General features: G+C 40.9%; 1 protein-coding gene across 8 annotated transcripts in view; it reads left to right on the forward strand.

Annotated features, from left to right (window-relative positions):
- POU6F2 (POU class 6 homeobox 2) overlaps positions 1–21,521 on the forward strand; it is a 495,570-nt gene that overhangs the window by 230,122 nt on the left and 243,927 nt on the right. For all 8 annotated transcript variants that reach the window (XM_058725457.1, XM_058725452.1, XM_058725455.1 and 5 more), the window contains one exon: positions 3,403–3,631. In XM_058725457.1, the coding sequence (XP_058581440.1) occupies positions 3,403–3,631 (229 nt within the window). The remainder of the gene's footprint in view (positions 1–3,402; positions 3,632–21,521) is intronic.

Here is a 21,521-nt window from a genome sequence, read left to right on the forward strand (position 1 = left end):
TATTTATTAAATACCATCAAGAAAAAAAGTGTTCACAGAACTCTCTTTTTAAAGGAAATATTGGTTTTAATCATTTGGAATATTTTTTTTTTCCCTTGAAATCCACTTCAACCATGTTGGTTACTATGCAGCCTTCTAGAAAGTAAAACTTTAATGACTGGAGTGTGAAGAAAATTAAGTTATTTCAACCTTACGATAGCCATTTTTGAAATACAAGATGTGATTTAATATAAAAAAGTTAATGCAATTTTAATGCAAGTTCAGCTTATTGGGTTTGACAATACTGTACATCACATACAGCTCTTGCATTAATAAAGAAATACATTCATTATTTTTTAAAGTCCAATATTTGTTTCTTGCAGCCTGGTGTGGTTATATGGAGATGTAGAACACAATTATAAAAGCTGGGCTCTTTGCTATTATTGTTTTTTGGTGTTTTTTTTTTTTTTATCTCTGTCATTTAGTGTGAAAGCTTTCAGAGTTCACCTGCTTTTATGGGAAAAGCAGCTCATATGTGAGCCTTTCTCTCTCTTTTGCTGTCATGGTTGTTCCTGAAAATTAATCACTTTCAGCACTTTGAGGGCTCACCAATTGAAGACTTGAAAACCCAAGTTTAAGGGCTTGGGTGGTGGTCTTGGCTTTCTTTTTCCAGCTGCCACCAAGTCCTAATGTCTGTCTCGGGTCCTAATGTCTGAGCACCACGATGCCTCGGTGCTCAAGGACAGAAAGCCTGGGGAGGTGTCTCTTCGTCTGTGGAAGCTCATAGAGGATTCTACTGGGAATCTTGGAAGACGGCTTCTTCCAGCCATACCTTTTCTGATTTCATGCTTGTGACACTGTGTGCGTGTGTATGTGCGTGTGTATGTGTGTGTGAACATACCAGGACTGACAAACTCATGCCTCCGGGTCAGATAAGTGAATGACAGACCCAGACAGTGAGAAGCGTGGGTGGGCATTGTGACAAAGGGAGAAAGCATGCCCTGCTTTAACCCCGAAGATTCAATTTAAAAAAAAAATACTACGTGCTCAAACCCCCAACTCTGTGTCCTGTACAGTCTAAGAACCAGTCATTTTCCTTCCTTCTTATTATGATGTTACTGTTGACAGTGGTGTCACATCAGCGATTTGAGCACCAGTTTATAATTTTGTACTTATTCCTAAAAAATACGTTTATTTTGTCTTTAGAGTAATTAAAAAAAAATTTTTTTTAAACATTTTTACTTATTATTGAGAGACAGAGAGAGACAGAGCATGAGCATGGGAGGGGCAGACACAGAATCTGAAGCAGGTTCCAGGCTCCGAGCTGTCAGCACAGAGCCTGATGCAGGGCTCAAACTCACAAACTATGAGATCATGACCTGAGCCGAAGTCGGACGCTCAACCGACTAAGCCACCCAGGGGCTCCCAATTTTATTTATTTTTTTTTTAAAGAGAGACCGTTACTTTGTAAATTTAGTAGAGTCTAACAAATACATCAGGAGCTAGGCCTGTGGAGTCTGGACCAGTTGTCTAAAACTAGGCTACTTGATGTCCCAGGGCTTGTCCAGAAGCCTCCCTGGAAGAAGCTACGCAGGGTAGCTGTAGGCAGTGGCCAGAGGGTGGGTTCAGCCCTCCTCCCTTCATTCCTCTCTAAAACAGTTCCGTGTATTGAGAGGGGATGGTGAGAAAGGGGCGAGCCATGGGCTCTGAAGCAGTCTGCCTTCACACGAACCCCACACGATCACCAGATATGGGGCTTGGGGCAAGTTACTAATCTCTCTGGATCTCATTGGCAGGACAACTGCACTAACACACGCACAGCAATATTAGAATAGTGCCTGGCTATAATTTATTAGGCTTTGTGCTATGCCTGTATTTAATTACCTCTTACTTTATGGAATCATTCTGTATTAAACACACAGAAGTTGAAACCCCGCAGTAAGAGTTTTGTATTGGTTCCACTAGAAGAAAAATAGACATGGGATTATGTGTCACATGGTTCCCCAAAAGGGTGCAACGAAAGTGCCAGATAAAGAACTGTAAGATCAAATACCCTTCTAGTCATCTGGCCTGACCAGGACAAGAATCTCTCCTAGGTCATCCTGGTGGAAAGCCCACACTCGGGCTCAAACATGTCTGGGGCCCAAAGCGCACACTGATGAGTCTGCCTTTCCATATCAAACAATGACTATTGGATAAATAGTGGATACAAACATATGTTTGGAATGTTGTATGAACTGAGCAAGGAATGTTAGAGTACTAACAGGAGACATCTATAAAAGATTTTCTAAATTAGCCACATCAAATATTTTTGCTTTTCTGTAGGTTTTTTTTTCAGATATCTTAATCATCCACACACGACTTCACCATTTAAATGATTGCATTATCATTGCTTAATGATTATCCAGTTTTTTAATGTATTCTCATTTTATAAACATTTTCCATTTTTCTAAAGAGGTGCCATAATGACCCACTTTAATGATTAGGTTATATCTTGTCAGGCTTAGTACTATAACAAAGTATGCTTCAGCATTTATATATTTTAAAATGTAATGCATATTTTCATTTATTTTTTGTCTTTTTGCAATTTTTTAAACAATTTTTTAAGTTCATGTATTCTGAGAGAGAGAGAGAGAGAGCAGGAGGGGCAGAGAGAGAGGGAATGAGAAAATCCAAAGCACACTCTGCCCTCTCAGCGCAGAGCCCGATGTGGTGCTTGAACTCACGAACCATGAGATCATGACCTGAACCAAAACCGAGATTTGGATGGTTAACCAATTGAGCCACCCAGGAGCCTCTCCTTTGTCTTTTTGAATAATACCTTCAGGCTGTATCCCTGGAGTATGTTCTGAGTCAAAAGGGGTTGAATATTTTTGCAATCCTTGGTATAGATTTCCAAATTACTTTCCAAAAGACTTATGATTGAGTACATGTCCTAAATCCACATAATGGTGTCACTACAGACTTACCAGCATGCTGTAACTCTTTTACATTATTTTTGATAAGTTAATAAATAAAAAATAGTATTTTATTGCTACTTTTGAGCCAAAAAAAAAAAAAAATCCCCTGATGCCAATGAGTTCTTTCTGGAACAACACAGAACAAATAGGCAGAGAATTTCAAATATATAAGGGTAAGATCAAATGAAAATTCATTGGAAGTATAATACATAAGTGTAAGGTATTACTTTAAAAGGTATTTGACGTCCTGAAAAGAAATCCAGACCAAATGAAATTTTCCAAAGAAATAAATGAAATGTGATTTCAATTTTTTTTCTACTAGTTCATTTTGGAATAGAGCATGCTTGTTTGCTACTTGTTCAGGAGATTTCTGACCCTGCTTAAGCAAAGGAAAATGCTCTAAAAGGCCATGTCCTGCTTGGTTCCACTGGAAAGTGAGCTAGGATTATCTGTTTCCTTGCAGCCACTTCTGACAGCACAACAGTTAGCCTCTGCTGTCGCTGGCGTGATGCCGGGAGGCACGCCAGCCCTCAACCAGCCTATCCTCATCCCCTTCAACATGGCCGGACAGCTAGGAGGACAACAAGGACTGGTCCTCACACTGCCTACCGCGAATCTCACCAACATCCAAGGGCTGGTAGCAGCAGCTGCGGCCGGAGGCATTATGACTCTGCCATTGCAAAATCTACAAGGTAACCCATTGTCTCCATGTGCCATGTTGGGCTCAATCCACTGGCCAGTGTTCTCTGAGGTGCTCAAGTGCCCAGTGGCGAATTTGGTTCAGAGTTACTTCTACTATCAAAGAGATGGAAGGCTTGTGTAGGCAGCAAAGTTTCAAGTGGTCTGTGAATCCCAAGCTTGGTCAAACCATGGGCTTTATCAGTCCTTGTTTCCTAACAGTGATTTGAAACCTTTCAGGTCTTCTGGAATCACTTGTGAGCAATCATTGCACAACACATCAAAGATTTAGATGTAAAATTATTGTGTTGTTATTGGAGGACCTGAGTTACGATCTCATGAGTTCTTCAATATAGCCATCCGCAAAGAACAGTTAGGCATTATTTGTTTCTGTGGCAAGCGGTTGGAACATCTCAAATACAAGGTACCATTTGGAAGTCTTAATTTAAGTATTATCTTACTAAGTACTTTTAGTTACGATTATTAAACAGAAATTGTTTTACTTGAGATCATACTTTATGATGAGAAAGATAGACTTGTATATCGAGGCTTTATATTCCATGGGCGTGTAACAATGGCTGAACTCATTTTACTCTGGAAGGATAGTTCTCTTGGTACTACAAAAGTTTTCACTTTTCTTTAAAAGATTTGGTAACACTGGTTGATAGACTGATTTACAAAAGATTCTGTTAGAGGAAGAATTATATGGTGAAAAATGGCCTGAATATATTATTAGGATGCCTAACAAAAAGAAGACAAATTGGTTTTGGACTGCTGAAAGGTGTTTGTTTTCTCCATTGATATGAATCTTAGCAATTAAAAAATGTGGGGTCTTTTTACAGAGTGAGAGTTCAATTGTGTAAGTTATCAGAATAACAATTTAAAGTACTTTTGGTAGTTGGTCAAATGTCAGGGCTCCTTATGGCCAGAGCATCAGCCCATAGATAAGAAATTGACCACGTAAGAACTGGTTAACTCTTGACCCAAACTTTCTTATACACTGTATGTTCTAATATCCCACCTAGTGTTGCCACTTCGTGACTTTCACTTTAATGTTTAAAACAAAGTCTGTCTTATACCATTAAATTGTGCCAGGAAACCTGCCATTCATAAATCATGCATGCCCAGGACACGCTAATGCACAAACTTTACTTCTTTCAAATTTGAGAGTGCCTGGGAGCCAGGATCTCAAGATTAAGCAAATAAGGCAGGAATAAACAAGGTAAAAAGCAGAAGTAACAAAGTGTAGGGAGAGGCTTTCTAATGTAGGTGCATGATGAAATCTTAATGAAGAAATGGGCATTATCAAAATGCAACCTTCCATTTGGAACATTTGTGCTTATGGGAATATTGAATATTATAAATAAACATAAGCTCATGGAGCTCCTAGGTCATGAATTAATCTTGCTTGGTTAAAACAGACGCCAAAGTCAGAGTCCAAACAATCAGGCTTATGATATCTTTATTACGGCTTGGTATTCTTAGAATTTTAGTGCCTGGTTGTTTTAAGAGCTTGAAGTTAGTGACTGGTCCAATGTGGACTTCCATCAAGATTTTCTCTGGCTCTCTTTTCTTTAAATATCAAATTTAGGATTAGTGTGGAATTTGGCTCTTTTTACACCTTTGGTTTCAGAAAATGAATTCTAAGGTTTGTGGCCTGATTAAGTAGGTTCAATGAGAGTGCTAATTCTTTTTATCTCTTGGTGCTTCTTACACGATTTTCTTATTGGCCTCACCTTCAAAAGTGGATTGGAGTTGATGGTCAAGCTCTCATCTACTAAACAAACACAAGGGAACATGTCTCCCTTTGTCATTTCAGTGATGTTGGAAAGCAAGTGGTGAGGTCATTAAAATAAAACACCTTCCAGTAGCAGCTCAGGCCGTTATAGGAAAACCTTCCTAATCAGTCTTAACACGCAAGTCCTCTAATACTTTTCCCTTTAATAACTTTGCAAATAAATCCCAATTCCTAAGCCACTGTTAGGATCCAGAAAAACTCCCCTGCAGTTTCCTTGGGCTTTTCTCTTCCTTTTGTATCTTCTCACATGATTTCTTCACCACCCAGACCTCACCGGGTGACTGGGGATTTCCTGGGGATATGTGACTTCTTCTGCTGAGACAAGGAAAGTTCCAGGCAAACAAAAAAGTGTTGGTCACCCTGCCAGAAGTCCTGGGGCAATAAGGATGATAATTGGGTAAATGCCTCAAATCTCCATGGTGCCCAAGATGAGTGTCCACCTCCTGAAGTATAATGCCAATGGCATCCTGGCATTCAGCCAGCATCCGACCCAAGGATGATCTCACCACCTTTAGGGTACCTACTGCAGCCCTCGACAATCCGTAGGCAATGTCCATGGCTTGTGTAGTTTTCCAGGTTATATCACAGAAGGCGGTGGGATTCTAAGGATGGTGGGTGGATGGTTGGCAGGCTGGAAAGGCATCTGCAGGGCTTCTGGTTGACTTTGAGACTGAGCCAATCCCAGGCATAATCCAGTCCCACCCCCTTTCGGGGGTAGTAATCTTATACATGGTCTACACTACCTGAGAAGGAGTCCTTACACTCATGTGTATAGTCAACCCATGTATGCTCCGCCCCTCCCCATGGTCCACCCTAGACAATGGACACAGTCACTTCCAAGGCTTTTAAGTCTTTTAATTCAGAGTCTGTCTCCCTCTCTCTCTGCCCAACCCCCCACTCTCTCTCTCTCTCTCAAAAACAAACATTAAAAAATATTGAGTCTTTTGAAACAACTAGTAAGTCTGCACAACTCAAATAGATACCCACCTTCTTGCGTGGTTTTATAAAACAAGTGTGATTAGTCAGTATGAGGGAGAGGGATTGAAGTGTTAAACTCCTCGTCTGAAGTGGAACCTGTTTCCATGTGATGCACTGAGTTCTGGATGGTTCCCCTCTTCCTCATTGTGAAACGTTAAGGGTTATTCATGAAGTAAATCTGCCAGCTGCAATTATCTCTGAATATCCTCCAGCCTTCCTGCCTAGTCCTTCAGCCTGTCTGTTCTTCTAGCCCCGAAACTACAAATTTGCTAAGAAAGAAAAATACTGACATAGTTTCTTAATGGTTTTTGGAATTTGGGGATAAATTTTCAAGTATCTTCTGTACTAAAGGGATTAAGAGCTGCTTCATTTACGTTCCCTATCAAGTGACATGGAATTGCTCTCAGACCCTCAGAGGCCATGACTCATGCATGTATTTTAATGAGCACTAATGACATGTTGTTACGATGAGTGGCTTTTCTTCACACAGGCAGCAGGGGTCCTATCACTGTCTGCTCCTCTGAGCGTCATTCCCAGACTAATGGCATCAGCTCTTGTTGGAGCTTGTTAGAAAAAGAAGACTCTCGGGCCCCATCCCAGACACATTGAACAGAATCTGCATTCTTAAAAAAATTCCCAGGAGATTCTTAGATACACTACAGTTTAAGAAAGCCTGGTCTAAGGAGCTTTTCCAAAATTCATCTGGCAAATTCCCTATTATCTCCAGCAACCTCTCCAGATTCCAATCATCCTCCGGTGATGGGGAGCCATGTGACTGTGATAAGCGCCCTTGTTAATTTTTCTGCTCGGACCACCCGAGGCTTCTATTGAGGGTAAAGAGTGAAACGAATAACTTGTTTGGGAATTAACTTATTGCTTCCGTTAGGACATTCGCATCCCCCAGACAGAGAGGGGTTCTCTTGCACAGTTGAAGCATTGTTAAAGTCCTTGCTCTGAGATTTTATCCAGCAAAAGCTTTGCATTGATGAAAAAGAGATCATATTGCCCTGCAGAAAACTCATTTGCATGGCCTGGGATTGTTTTCCCTTTCTCCTCAGATCCTTCCATGCAGGAAAGAGATGCACCAATGAGGGGGTCTTTTTGTAAGGAAACAGCCGGGAGTAAGGTGTTAGAAATCTTGCAAAATCCCAGAAACAGCTGGCAGCCCAGACTGTGGCACCCTGGAAGTGAGGTTTGGAGATCAGAGAAAACAGTGAATCACTAAGCTGCAGGCTGTGTCATTCTCCCCTTGGAGAAGACAGGCATGTGTCCCCACTTCTAGGGTGACTAGTAACCTGTCTCCTCTCTTCTCCTGCTCCTCCCTGTGACTCTTCTCTATTGTGTTGGTTGACTTTTGGCTAGCCCATAATTTTGGCTCACTCGTATTCCATTCTGTCTCCTTGGAGGACACGCATCTTCCCAACTCATGTACCTCCCAGGAACACTCTGTTGCTATTTCAGTCTCCATCGTCTCTATCTTGATGCCCATCTCCACGTCTGTCAAAATTCAGACTCTCCAAAATTCAAATTCCTAATGGGCTGAGACGTGGCATTCTAGACTACCTTGTAGGTCACTGGCCAGACTAGAGATTGACTGCCCCATGTGGAGTGTGCATTCCTGTCCAGTCAGCTCTAATGTGAATGGAAGGGGGGAGCTGGGATGACATGGTGTGGAACATGGGCAATATGCTTAAGAAATATTAGACAGAAGAAATAAAGAAAAAGAAAAGGAAACATTAGATGGGAGATGATGAGGGCCTCCCTCAGAAGTAGAAGGGGCACTGGGGGAGGCAGGCCACTGGGAGTGGCCTGCCCACTGGGAATCCTACACAGACTAATAGGCCCTCCCGTGTGCATGGGAAGAGATTGAGACATACCCTGAACTCAGAAATGCCAAGGGTGGGGTCTAGATTCTGAATATTTTAGGGGAGGTCCGTGGAAGTTTTGGCTGGGATTCAAGGGCACAAGTGCTCTAAACTCAGATAAGACCTAGAAATGACCTACTCCTCAACACTCCATGTCCCTACATGAAGTAGATACAGATTTGCATTCTCTCCTCTCTTAACCTTTGAGAGCCCCTGCCCCCTTCCAAGCACCTCCCACCATCACCACTCTGGATCTTTCCATTCCCGTGTCCTTTGTCTATCTGCTGCCCACAGAGATTTGCTCTCAGGTGACTGTCAGCAAACCCACACCTGTGACACGAGACTAACAATGACTGGAAAGCTCAAAGAAAGAAAATGACTAAGGCTGCTCTGTCACATACGTGATAAACTTTCAAAGTCAGTGTTTTCCATTTACTTATTATTTTGAAACACACCTGTGCTAAAAATATAATGTGCATTTGTCCTAGTGTGGGAACTGGATTATCACTTGATGGGGCAAAACAAAGTCCCCATGTGGAACTCATGCAAATGTGTTGTGTTTTTTCCTTTGTAAGATTCAGGCAGGAAATGTCGACGAATACAACCTCGTATTTGTTGGAACAAGTGACAACAAACCACAGAGGGGTTAATGGGACAGCAGGGGTGGGTCCACATCTAGGGCAGATGATTCAAGTTAGTGACTTTTCTCATTGCACAGACTGAGACAACCCACTAATCACCGTGGACAACATAAATGGAGAATATAAATGTGCTACGTAGGAGATTTATATCAAAGTGTGAACATTCCAGTTCAGTCAAGCATAACATTTAAATTAATGACCAAAAATACATTAGAGAGTGCTGCTTAACCTGAACATGGAAAAGCAATTAGGTTCAAGGCAAGTTGAAAACTCAAGGCCAAGGGTGGGTTTTCCTGCCCTTCGTGCTGGCTGGAAAACAGCCCTCATTTTCTCTCACTCTCCAAAGTCAAGTCAGGGAAAAGTATGGGGAATACTTTCGGTTTGGGGGATTTTGGCTGCAAATTGCATTACATTTCCTTTCTGTTTGTTTTGTTTGTCCTTGTTGTTTTAACCAAGGTATCATTTACGTACAATAAAATGCATGGATCTTAGGTGGCACACAGCTCAATGTGTCTTGATAATTCTATGCCTCCATGCAACCTCCATCCACCACAGTTGATACAGAAAACATTTCGTTTTCCCCCAAAGGTTCCCTTGTGTCCCTTTGTAGCCAATCCCCTACCTCAAACCAGGCAACTCTGATCTGCTTTCTATCACTTTCGATTCATTTTGTTTGTTCTAGAACTTCATATACATCGATTCCTACAGTATGTATGCTTTCGTGTCTGGCTTTTTTCACTCGGCATCATGTTTTTGAGATTCTTCCGTGTTGTTGTGTATGTCAGTGGTTCCTTTATTTCTTTCCTAAGCAGTATTACATTGTAAGAAGACGCCACAATCTGTTTCTCCATAGCCAGCCCCACATCCTAGCAGGCAGACATGGTGAAGTTCCCCTGCCCTGGGGGTAGAGAGAGTTGTCTCCATTGGACACCCCTTGGGAAGCATCCATGACCACTGTTCTCCTTGGCCCTTTGCTATATCCCTGGGAGATTCTTCCCTGCCCATCATCTTTCTTAGCTACATCTGAAGAGAAAATTGAGAAATATGCCTCAGTCCCTGTATGGCTTATGGAAGCTTGGGGGCCGAAGGGGTTGCTTGAAGTTTCCAATAGTTAAAGATTTGTAGCTTCCTTGGGAATCTGGTTCTGTCAGAAACTGAGAATGCTTCTGATCTTTTTGCTTTCAGTCAGTTCCAGATGCCAAAGTTTTTTCCAAGGCATACATCTTCTGTGTAATTTATTTTTGCTTTTTCCCTCCCTCAGTTCTCTGTTTCAATTCAATCGGCCTCAGGGTATGGGCACTCTGACCTCCTTGGTGTTCTCTAAACATGCACCTACCCAAGGGCCTTTGCACAGGTCACTTCCTCTGACTGAAGGACTGTTTCCCCAGAAAGCATCAGCCTACTTCCTCCCTCACTGTCCCCAATACCCCTGTTCCCTCTGACCTGATTTCCTTCATTTACCTGTCCATAGCGCTTACTACCTTCTACATAGATTTAAAATCTCAGAAATTGTTGAGTCTTTCTTATCTTGTCTTGTCTTCTCTTCTTTTCTCTTCCCTTTCCTTCCTTCCTTCCTTCCTTCCTTCCTTCCTTCCTTCCTTCCTTCCTTCCTTCCACCCTTCCTTTTACTGCAGCCACCTAGGGCAGTGGAGGCAGCATCCTGATGCTTAGCCCTGATGCTCTAGGGGATGATAATTACATATAGTGTGTTAATAATATGTAGTGTTTATCTAGTCCTGCCCTTAGAACGTATGTCCTATAAGAAGCATCTTTGTTTGGTTCAGTGATGTGGCCCAAGAACTGGAACAGTGCCTGGCTCATAATAAGTGATCAAAAATAGATGGATAGAGAATGGATGGATGGATGGATGGATGGATGGATGGATGGATGGATTTTAAACCAGGAGTCAGTCAAGTGAAGAGAAGTAAAGAGAACATTCAGTGTAGAGAATAAGGCATGAGGGTCCTCTGAACAGTTTTCATTATTGTTCAAGTGAAGGTTAGGAGTCTGAAATGGCAAGAAATCAGACTGGAGGAGCAGGAAGGGGTAATACTGGAGAGCCTTGTATGCCTTTCCTGTACATGCTGAGCAGCCTCATAGGGCCCAATGTGTTAAGAGATGAGCAAACCTAAAGGTGATGCAATTATGCTATGATATTTTCATGGGTATATGTTTGCATTTCCTTAGTAATGCTTATGTAATGCCAAGGACTCAAAGCAGCTTATGATACAAGAAACCTGAAAGGCCAAATGCTGTTTTTTAAAAAAAGAATAAACCTGGATGAAGATTCGGACCTATGGGACAAGTCAAAGGGGAGGCACATCACATTCATACACTTATTTATCTATTTGTTTATTTATTTATTGAAAGAGAGAGAGTGAAAGCAGGGGAAGGGTAGAGAGAGAGAGAATCTCAAGCAAGCTGCACTCTGAGAACAGAGCCCGATGCAGGGCTCAATCCCATGACTGAGAGACCATGACTTGAACCAAAACCAAGAGTTGGAAACTTAACCAACTGAGCTGCCAAGGCACCCCCACATTCCATACTTTCAATTATCTGACAGTAAACAGAGTCATATCAGCTTAACAAGAAACAAGGTCTTTTTTTTTTCTTTTTTGCTTTTCACTAATTTTATTTATTTACTCAATGTATACCTACTGAGCTTTCATAGCATATTAGGTCATGATCTCAGCTTAGGGTATAACAAGAAACAAAACAAAGAGAGACTCTGAAGGCACTGTGCTCGTGCAGGATGTAAAGGAGAATGAAGCAATGAAGGGTGGCAGGCATGGGGACATGATGTATTTTACACAGGGTCATCAGCATCAGTCTTTCCACTGGACAGAGACCCAAAGGACACTAGGGACAAAGCTATATAATATCTGGGGGAAGAGTATCCCAGATTAAAGTTCCAGATGCTGAGAAAAGTTCATCACACAGATTCCCAATGAAGAACTGTGGAACCGACTGGTGGACAGGACACTGGGCATCTTTTGGGTTCACCAGGTTGTACCACAGTAACTAACAAGCACACGGTCTCAGTGAGGTACCACAGAGGTTTGTTTCTGTGTTTATTTCATAATACATGTTGGCTGCAGGTCAGCGGTGGCATTGCTGAACATCCTCTTTCTAGGGTCCAGGCTGAAGAAGCAACCCTCTTCCTGGAATAGGCCTTTCTCATCACACAGGGAAGAAAGAACAGCAGAAACACAATGACTTCCAAATCTTTGGCTCAGAAGTGGCTTATATCACTTCCATTCATGTCTTGATCAAGCCTGCTGCCGATGGGAATGAGGATACCCCTAAAGCGGAGGGTGTTTCTCGAGCACATGATTGGAAGCTATATTACAAGGTGCTACACTGTTCAACCCCCCACTGCACTGAAGATACCCTGCATGAATATTTGATTTAGGTCAACTTTAAGATTCCTTCCAACACCAAGAGTTTACCATTCCATTAGGTGAACCCATTAGGTGAGACCATTAGGTAAAATGGGCTATCCGTGGGTTCCTTTGAATACAACTCAGTAATAATTTCATAAAGTAGTAGAATTCAAACAATAAATATAAAAATAGATTACAAATTTATGGAACAATTGGGGACTTTAAAAAATAGCACATGTACACATGTAAAAATACGACTCCTTTTAAAAAAAATTTTTTTAATGTTTATTTATTTTTGAGACAGAGAGAGAGTGCACGAGCAGGGGAGGGGCAGAGAGAGAGAGGGAGACACAGAATCTGGAAACAGGCTCCAAGCTCTGAGCTGTCAGCAAAAAGCCCGATGTGGGGCTCAAACTCACAGACCGTGATATCATGACCTGAGGTGAAGTCAGATGCTTAACCAACTGAGCCACCCAGGTGCCCCAAATATGACTCCTTTTATGTAACATTCAGGAAAAGGCAAAATGATGGGGATGGAAAGAGATCAGTGGTGACCAGGGGTAGGCAGTGGGGGAAGGAGTTGACTATAAAGCAGTGCAAGGGAATTTGGGAGGCTGATGAGACAGTTCTCTGTCTCGATCATGATGGAGGTTACAGGACTCCATGTGTTTGTTAAACTGCATGCTAGAAAGGGTGAATCTTACTGTATGTAAAATATACCTGTTTTTTAAAAAAGGGAAGTAGATGGTATGGTGCTTATAAAATACCAATAAAACACCAACTTAGGGGCACCTGGGTGGCTCAATCATTTAAGCCTCTGACTGTGGCTTAGGTCATGATCTTGCAGTCTATGAGTTTAAGCCCTGCATTGGGCTCTGTGCTACCAGCTCAGAGACTAGGGCCTGCTTCAGATTCTGTGTCTCCCCCTCTCTCTGCCCCTCCCATGCTCATGCTCTGTCTCTCAATAATAAATAAGCATTAAAAAAAAATTAAAACACCAACTTAATGTTAAAACATAAAAAAGAATATGTATGGGGCTCCTGGGTGGCTCAGTTGCTTAAGTGTCCAGTTGACTTCGGCTTAGGTCACAAACTCACCGTTTGTGAGTTCGAGCCCCACATCAGGCTCTCTGCTGTCAGCACAGAGCTTACTTCAGGTCCTCTGTCCCCCTGAGTCTCTGCCCCTCCCCCACTCTACTCCTTTTCTCTCTCTCTCTCTCTCTCTCTCTCAAAAATAAACTTTAAAAAAGAATATGTGAGTACAAATCTGCTAATAAAATGAAAGCTAGGGAAAGCTTCATGGAGACGAGAGACTCAAGTTTTCCCATTAAAGAAAGTGTTAATGGCTCTATTTCTCAGGTGCACAAGTGAACACTAAAATAATACAGGTTTTTACATGCACACAATTTGACTCCAGTTGTTTGAAAGAAATCCAAACACACATCCACACACCCCATAGAGAGAGGAAAAGAAAACTACTGTATACAACAAAGTGTTACTGGTAGATTCTAGACAGCAAGAAATTATGGATGATGTTTTCCTTCTTTAAATTTCTTCATTAATAAGTATTATTCCAAAATCAGAATACTTTGTATTCATTAAAGTTAAAAGTCATATCCAAAGCATCATTATTAGCATTGACAAGGTTGGGTCTATGGGTCTGCTGTCTTGCCCTTCTAACCACCTTTTTAAAAAAGCATCCCTCAACTCAAAATGGATTAATTCTCAAATTAACACTACAACCACAAAACAACTCTATGCATTCATGATGTATGAGCAATCTTTAATACGAGTAAAATTGCCTTTAAATGTGCTTGATTTTATTGATCAAGGGATAATTTATAGTCAGGGAGTGGATGAGGGGTAGGCACGTGTTTCTGAGCGTTCTATCATTCTTGACGAAGGAAACAGTAGGTGGCCATGGGCGCTGCTTTTCCTAATAATTTACTTTTGTGCTATTCTAGTGATGTCCATACCCAGAAAGTGTCGTCCCCAAGGGCATCATGAACATGAGAGCAGAGGTCTAATACCACTCACAGAAAGGGCAATGCAGCACCTGCCACAGAAACAAGAAGAATGGACTCAGGCTTTTCGTATGCAATGATTTCTCAGCCTCTGATAGGTGGCTTGCTGTCACAAAGTCCAATATTAAAAATATCTAGTGCATAAATTCATATTTGCGGTGTTATTCAGAAGAGCCCCACCTGACACACCATACAATAATACCAAATCCACCATAAAGAAGTTATGAAAGTTGTTGCATGTGTCTTACTCCGGCAGTTTTTCAAACCTCCGTATCTCCGAGGCTTCAGACTTTTTATTTAAAATACCTGGAAAGCCCGTTCTGCAGTACATTATCCTTGAAGCAGGCGTCACTGAGGCACTAGGGTATGGATTAAACTGGAAGCACATGAATGAGGAGTATGACTAGTATACTGTGTATTTAAGAGATACTGTCAATGGAATAAAGCATTGTCAAAGGATAATGGTTTCCAGCTGCCACATAAATGTCAAAGCAAAGCCAAAGCATTTATTTTCAAAGCAAAAGGCAGGGAAGTAATGTGATCCCCAGTTTGTACATAATAAGGCTGTAAATCCATCAGGGCTCTTGATGGCATGCAGCGGTGTGTCTACACTAGGATGTGCAAACTGGATTAGATTCCAAGGCAGCCATCAGAGCTCTTTTCCAAGATGGCTGCCGCTAGAATGACACTGAACATAAAACCAGAAAAGATTGTGCTCAGAATGTTTCTCAAACCTACTCCATTACCAAGGATGAGAGAGACTGGGATTATTTGTTCAAATTTTCTCTGGGACCAAAATAAAGAAGTCTTCTGTATCTTTTGGAAAGTGTGGAGGAGGCGGGCAGGGAGGGGGGAGGTACTGAAAGTAAGGAGATGGGAGTTGGCCCCTCCGTTCCCCTCTGCCAATGTTCAGAGAATGAAGAGGTAGAGTTGCCAAGAAAGTCCGGTCTTACTGTGCGCGTGTGATTCTTGAAGGGCAGATTTCCAGCGAGAGGTCACAGCTGTCATTTCTTGGCCCCTCCAGAGAAAAGCTCAACCTCATTTCTTGCCCTGAGCTATGCACAAAGATTGATTGATGGATTTCACAAATACTTGCTAAGCATCTGCTCTTTTCCAGGCACTGTGGCACTGTGGTAGGCACTCCGGTCTGGTTAGAAAAGAGGCCTTCGTAGTAATCAGGGAGAGAAAGGGTCCGGGTGGCCATGATGAAGAGCAGAGGATTCATTGAGGAGACATTAACAAGATGCGTTTGGTAGGACTTGGTGATGGATTAAATGTAGGGGGATAAAAGGAAAGACAGGGAGATGTTTAGCTAATTTGACATGTGACTTCATTTCCTATGGAAATTTTAAATGGAAATACCAGTGGCCAGTTGAAAATACATGGTTCTAAAACTCAGAATGGAATTGGCACTGGAGACCCTGATGTAGACACCATCAACACGTGTGACTGAAACCAAGGAGGGAAGACATTTCCGGGAAAGAAGAGGTTAGGGAAGGATCACGATTCAAGCCATTGGAAGAGGAAGATACAGGCACAGCCGAGACCGAGGAGAAGTCCCAACGTGCATGATTGTTCTGCACCAGCTTAGCCTGCAATTCTTTGGGTTTGGATTAACTTTCCTTGGACATAATCGACACATTCACACTGGAGCTTCTGGTTGTTGCTTACCCCTTATATAGCCAGAGTGCAACAAGAAAGAGCCTAAAAATTGGATCTGTCAATTTGCTCTTTATCTTCTGAAGACATGCCAAGTTTCCATATATAAAGAAGCTATTTTAAGAGCTTGTACCTAAAAGCTTGAACAGGGTTTGCTGTCTTGCTGGAAAGTAACTCCACTGATTTAAATCTATTATTTAAAAATGTAGTTGTAGTCTTAAAAATCTCAAAATGAAAGTACTTGAGTCTTTTTCCCCCCCTCCATTCTTCTTTTTAAAGCACTTTGGGTCATGCCCACTGTGGCCATGCAGGGCAGAGGAAGCAGCATTGGCCTTGGTATGGGGTATGGATAGAGGAGGACACCTGTGCTGGGGAAAAGCCGTAGTATAGATACCATACTTTTAATTTTCGAGAATTACTTATGTTGGAAAACTATGTCTTATTGCTAGCAAAATTAGTCACTGAACATCTTTTGGTTCCACATTAACCTTTTTTTTTGCTTTAGTGTTATCTCCCAAATTGTATTAATCAATCATGCTCACCCACTGTATAGCCAAAATTTACAACAAAACAAAACAAAACGAAACTCAGTATGTTTGTCATTTGTCACCAGATTAGGATTAGCACAAAATGCAGGTCCATTAAAACATTCTTAGGCATCTCGGTTCCCCTGTGTGCCATTATTTTAGAAATTCTTAGCAGAACATATATATATTCAACACTTGACATAAGATAATTTGAGTTTGCTGTGTTTGGAAAATAACTCACAGGGGAGAAAGTTGCATTAAATAAATAATAGAGATAAAATTTATACTTCTATATATTTCAAAGCTAATGTCGCTAACTTACAATAGAACGGTAACGTGAAGACACAGTGCTATAATTTGATTGATTTGTTTTGACAGCAGCCAAATAATTGAGAGTGAAAGGTGTCAGCACAGATGAAATATTGTATAAGCCACGTTCAAAAGGCAGCCCTCGCAGCAGCAGCAGCAACTAGAGTTTTATTTCCTTTGATTCCGTACTGGTACTCACCTCCAGTTTATTATGAAACCATGAAAGGTGTATGACTTCCCCAACGAGGGAGACTTTTATGGAGAGGATAGAAATAGAAGTTTGCCAAATAGTTGAACAATGGTTATAGACAAGAGGAGGGAAAATGGCTACAGCGTGCCAAGCTGAATGCTAGCAGCCTGTCCCTTTTCTTTTGCAAGTTGCTGCTCTCTTGCATTTCACCTCACTTTGAAGAGACTCTGAGTGAGAGCAAATATTAGATCCCATTTTCTGCACCTTGACAGGAGATGGGCCAAAGATGTGCTTGGCACCATTTCCGGGCCCAGATAAGGAGCATTTACCCAACTGAAAACGCTCGTGTCTGGTTAATGATAAGATTTGAGGTGCCCGGTGAATATAGGAGCTAAATGGTCAGGGGAGGGTTGATCGGGAGAAAATCTCTGCCCATCGGTGACTGTGCCTTAACAGAGTAGTGGTTAACCGGTAAGTAGGTAACAGGTAAACAGTGGTGAGTCTCACCGGCCTGGGTTAATTCCAGCCCTACAGCTTGCTAGTTGTGTGACCTGCCTTCCTCAGATATTTTATAGAGCCGTTTAAGGATTACAAGGGATACTGTATGGGACATGTCCAGCAGAGTGCCCGACACTTAGTAAGTGCAAAGTGAATGAGAGCTTCCGTAGTCTCCCTTATCTGCGGGAAAGATGTTCCAAGCCCCTCACTGGACGCCTGCAGCCACAGATGGCACTGAACACTATGTACAGAGTGCTTTTTCCTCTATGTGCATACCTATGGTAAAGTATACTTTACAAATTAGGCACAGTAAGGGATCAACGATGATAACTAGCAATATAAAATAGGACAATTATGATAACAGACTATAATAAAAGTTGTGGGAATGTGGTCTCTCTTTCAAAGGATCTTACTGTACTGTACTGATCCTCCTTGTGCTGATGTGGGATGTTAAAATACTGTGTGACGAGATGAAGTGAGGTGCATGAGGTAGGCGCTGTGACGCAGTACTAAGCCACCATTGACCTTGTGATGACGTCAGCAGGAGGGTCATGTGCTTCCAGACCATGGTTGACTGTGGGTAAGAGAAACTATGGGAAGCAAAACCGCAAATAAAAGGGGACTCCTGGGGTGCCTGGTTGGCTCAGTCATTTGAGTGCCCTACTTTTGATTTCAGCTTGGGTCATGATCCTGGAGTTGTGGGATCAAGCCCAACATGGGGCTCTGCACTGGGCATGGAGTTTCTTGAGGTTCTCTCTCTCTCTCTCTCTCTCTCTCTCAGAAATAATAAAATTAAACAAAAATTTTTAATTAAAAAATCAAAGGGGACTACTGTACTTTTACTACTTAGAGTTGCAAAATCTAAAATGACAGCAATGTGGCTATTGGGCCCTTGAATTGTGACTACTCCAGGTTGACATATGCTCTAGATGTAAAATCTGCACAACTGCAAATATCTCATTAATAGTTTTATATTGATAACATGTTGAAAAGATATTTTGGATATATTAGGTCAAATAGAATATACCATCAAAATTAACTTCACCCATTCCTTTTTATTTTTTTTTAAATATGGAGACTAGAAAATTTTAAATTATGGATGTGGTTCACATTCGTGGCTTGCATTATATTTCCATAGGATAGCATTGGCCCAGCCTGGAGGACCTCCCTAAATCCCATATACATTTGGCACTAATTAAAAGTTGTGCTCATTAAAAATAAACATAATTAGCATACATTTAAGTTTTGGACCCTCAAGCAGAAAATCACAAAGGGTCCTCTTTAGTGACAAAAATTAGAGAGACTACATTTAATAAGTTCTCTGTAATTTAGGAACTATTTGGGATTCTATCTATCTATATAAAAAAGGATACAATTTACAGTTTTTACTACCAACTTCCATTGACCAGAATCTAAAGTTCTCTTTCTTTTTTAAAAATTGTTATACTTTGTACTTTGAAACATAGAGAAAATATGCTCAACTGGTCTAGAATTAAGAAATGTTAAGATTTTGCCACCTTTGCTTGAGATCTATTATCTTAGAAAATGAAACATTATAAATAATGCTAAAAATCTTCTGCTGCTTCTGTCCAGGCTTCCACAGTATTCCCCACTCCTGGAAGTAACCACTACCCCTCCAGTGCGTGTGTTTATGAATTTACCACATATTATACATACATACATGCGTGAAATATATAGTATGTATTGTACTATAAATATATACTATAATTTTGATGTGTTAAAATTTGACATAAAGTAGCACACTTTAGGTATATTTTTGTATCTTACCTTTTACTTTCTGCGTTTTGCTTTCGAGGTTTGTCCATGTTGATATATGTAGATAATAATTGTGGGTTTTTTATCATTCTTTCTCTGCCCTTTTTCTCCTTTCTTGCATTCTAATGGATTTGTTGAGTTTTCTTTCTTTTTTTTTTTTTTCCACCTACTGGATTAGAAGTTAATCATCCAATTTTATTCTTTCAGTTGTTATCCCTGTATTTGGGATATGTGTTTTAAGGAGTCATATCAGTATTTTTATCTTTCCTCCTAACTAACATTGGAACTTTTTGATACTCTCCTGCCGTCTTCTATACTATTATTCCCCAATGTTAGTTATTCTTCATACTATTGTGTGTACAACCTCTTAGCTTTCATTATATTTGCAAAATTCTTTACCCATCATTATGTCTTATATCCCATTCCTCCCTTTCAGAGCTTTCTGATTCTTTTAATGAAGATCTTTGAGTGATAAACTGAGTTTCCTTTATTTAAAATTCTCCTTTTGTCCTTATTTTCTATTGTGTAGCTGGACTTACAATTCTCGGTTAATAGTTAATATTTTCAGCAAATGGAGCAATTATCTTCCAGGCTTTATTTTTTGCTGATCACAACTATATTGTCAGTTTAATGGTCATTTCTTCACAGATATCTCTTTTTTTTTAAGTTTTTAAGCGTTTACTTTTTTTTAAGAGAGAAAGAGAGACAGCGTGTGAGCAGGGGAGGAGCAGAGAGAGAGGGAGACATGGAATCGAAGCAGGCTCCAGGCCCTAAGCTGGCAACACAGAGCCTGATGCGGGGCTCAAACTCATGAACTGTGAGATCATGACCTGAGCCGAAGTCAGATGCTTAACAGACTAAGGCACCCAGGTGCCCCTAAAATATCTTTTAAAATCATGGCTGATGTTAAGATTTTTCTTTTTGTCTTTGGGATTCACCAATTTTACTGTGAAAGACCTGGGTATGGATTTATTCTTATTTATCCTGCTTGGGGCTTGGGACTCCTGACATTTTGGTCATCATCTCTTCTCCCCCGGTCTCTCAATTCTTTCCTCCAGGAACTCCCACTACCCACCCATTGTCCTCTATGTCTCTCAGTCTCTCATACTTTCTCTCACATTATATTTTGTGCTACATTTTTGATTTCCTTATATCTAACATCCAGTCTTCTAATTCTCTCTGTAGTTATATTTAATCATATGTTTAACCTTAATTTTTTCATTTTAAAAACTGCATTTTTCATTTCTAGGTGTTCTAAGTTTTTTCCTTTATGGCTTCTCTTTGTTCTTAGCTTTCTTTAATCACTGGAAAATATTTATTTTATAATCTTCTTCAGACTGCCTTTTAGCCTAACTACTTGAGCTAATTCATAATTGCTGTCTCTCTCTTATTCATAGTGGACTATGTCCCTATGTCGTAAGGAATTTTTTTATTTTGAACTCACTTTAAGCAGAGATAGTTGTTTTTGTTTTTAATTTTTTTAACGTTTATTTATTGAGAGAGAGACAGAGTGTGAGCAGGGGAGGGGCAAAGAGAGAGGGAGACACAGAATCTGAAATAGGCTCGAGGCTCCAAGCTGTCAGCACAGAGCCCCACGCGGGCATGGAAGTCATGAACTGAGATCAATTCTGGGTTCTGGATTTTTAGAACAAGGCTCTGTTCAAACAGTTCTTCTCACATGGATCCAAGGCCCAGATCCTGCCCCAGTGTTGGTGGCCAAACATCAGCCCCATGCTGGACAGTCCTGAGCCCTGTCCGCCCTCAGGGTGCCAGGGGGTCAGTTAGTGGTCTTACCGTTTTTTATTTCTGATGCCTGAGCATGTTCCTTTCTGCCTGTATATCTAAAGTTTTGACATGTTTTGGTCATAATTTCTATATTTGGGAAGCAAGAAGGTTGTCCATGTTAGGTCAGTCTAATATTTTTCCATGAAAAGTCTTCTCCACTCCCTTTTGTCAATTTCTCTAGGTGGATCAAGTCTGGATAGCTCATCCTTGGCACATAGATAATTCCTAAACATTTCAAGCATTCAATTTGGTAGCGACTTAAATTAATTTTTTTCTGGAACTTTCAGAATATTCTTTGTGGAATTACTGAAAGTTTTAGAAAGAAAGCAACAAGCCCATTACAAATATATCGAATATTGTAACCCTCTGGGATGTTCTTGAGTGACAGATACATCTATGGTTCTTATTAAGTAAACCAAATTCTGTGCGGATGCCCAAGGTTATTCAGCTAAACCTTGGTCTCAAAAATAAA

This window comes from Neofelis nebulosa, chromosome 4, assembly GCF_028018385.1.
Source record: "Neofelis nebulosa isolate mNeoNeb1 chromosome 4, mNeoNeb1.pri, whole genome shotgun sequence".
Lineage (NCBI taxonomy): Eukaryota > Metazoa > Chordata > Mammalia > Carnivora > Felidae > Neofelis > Neofelis nebulosa.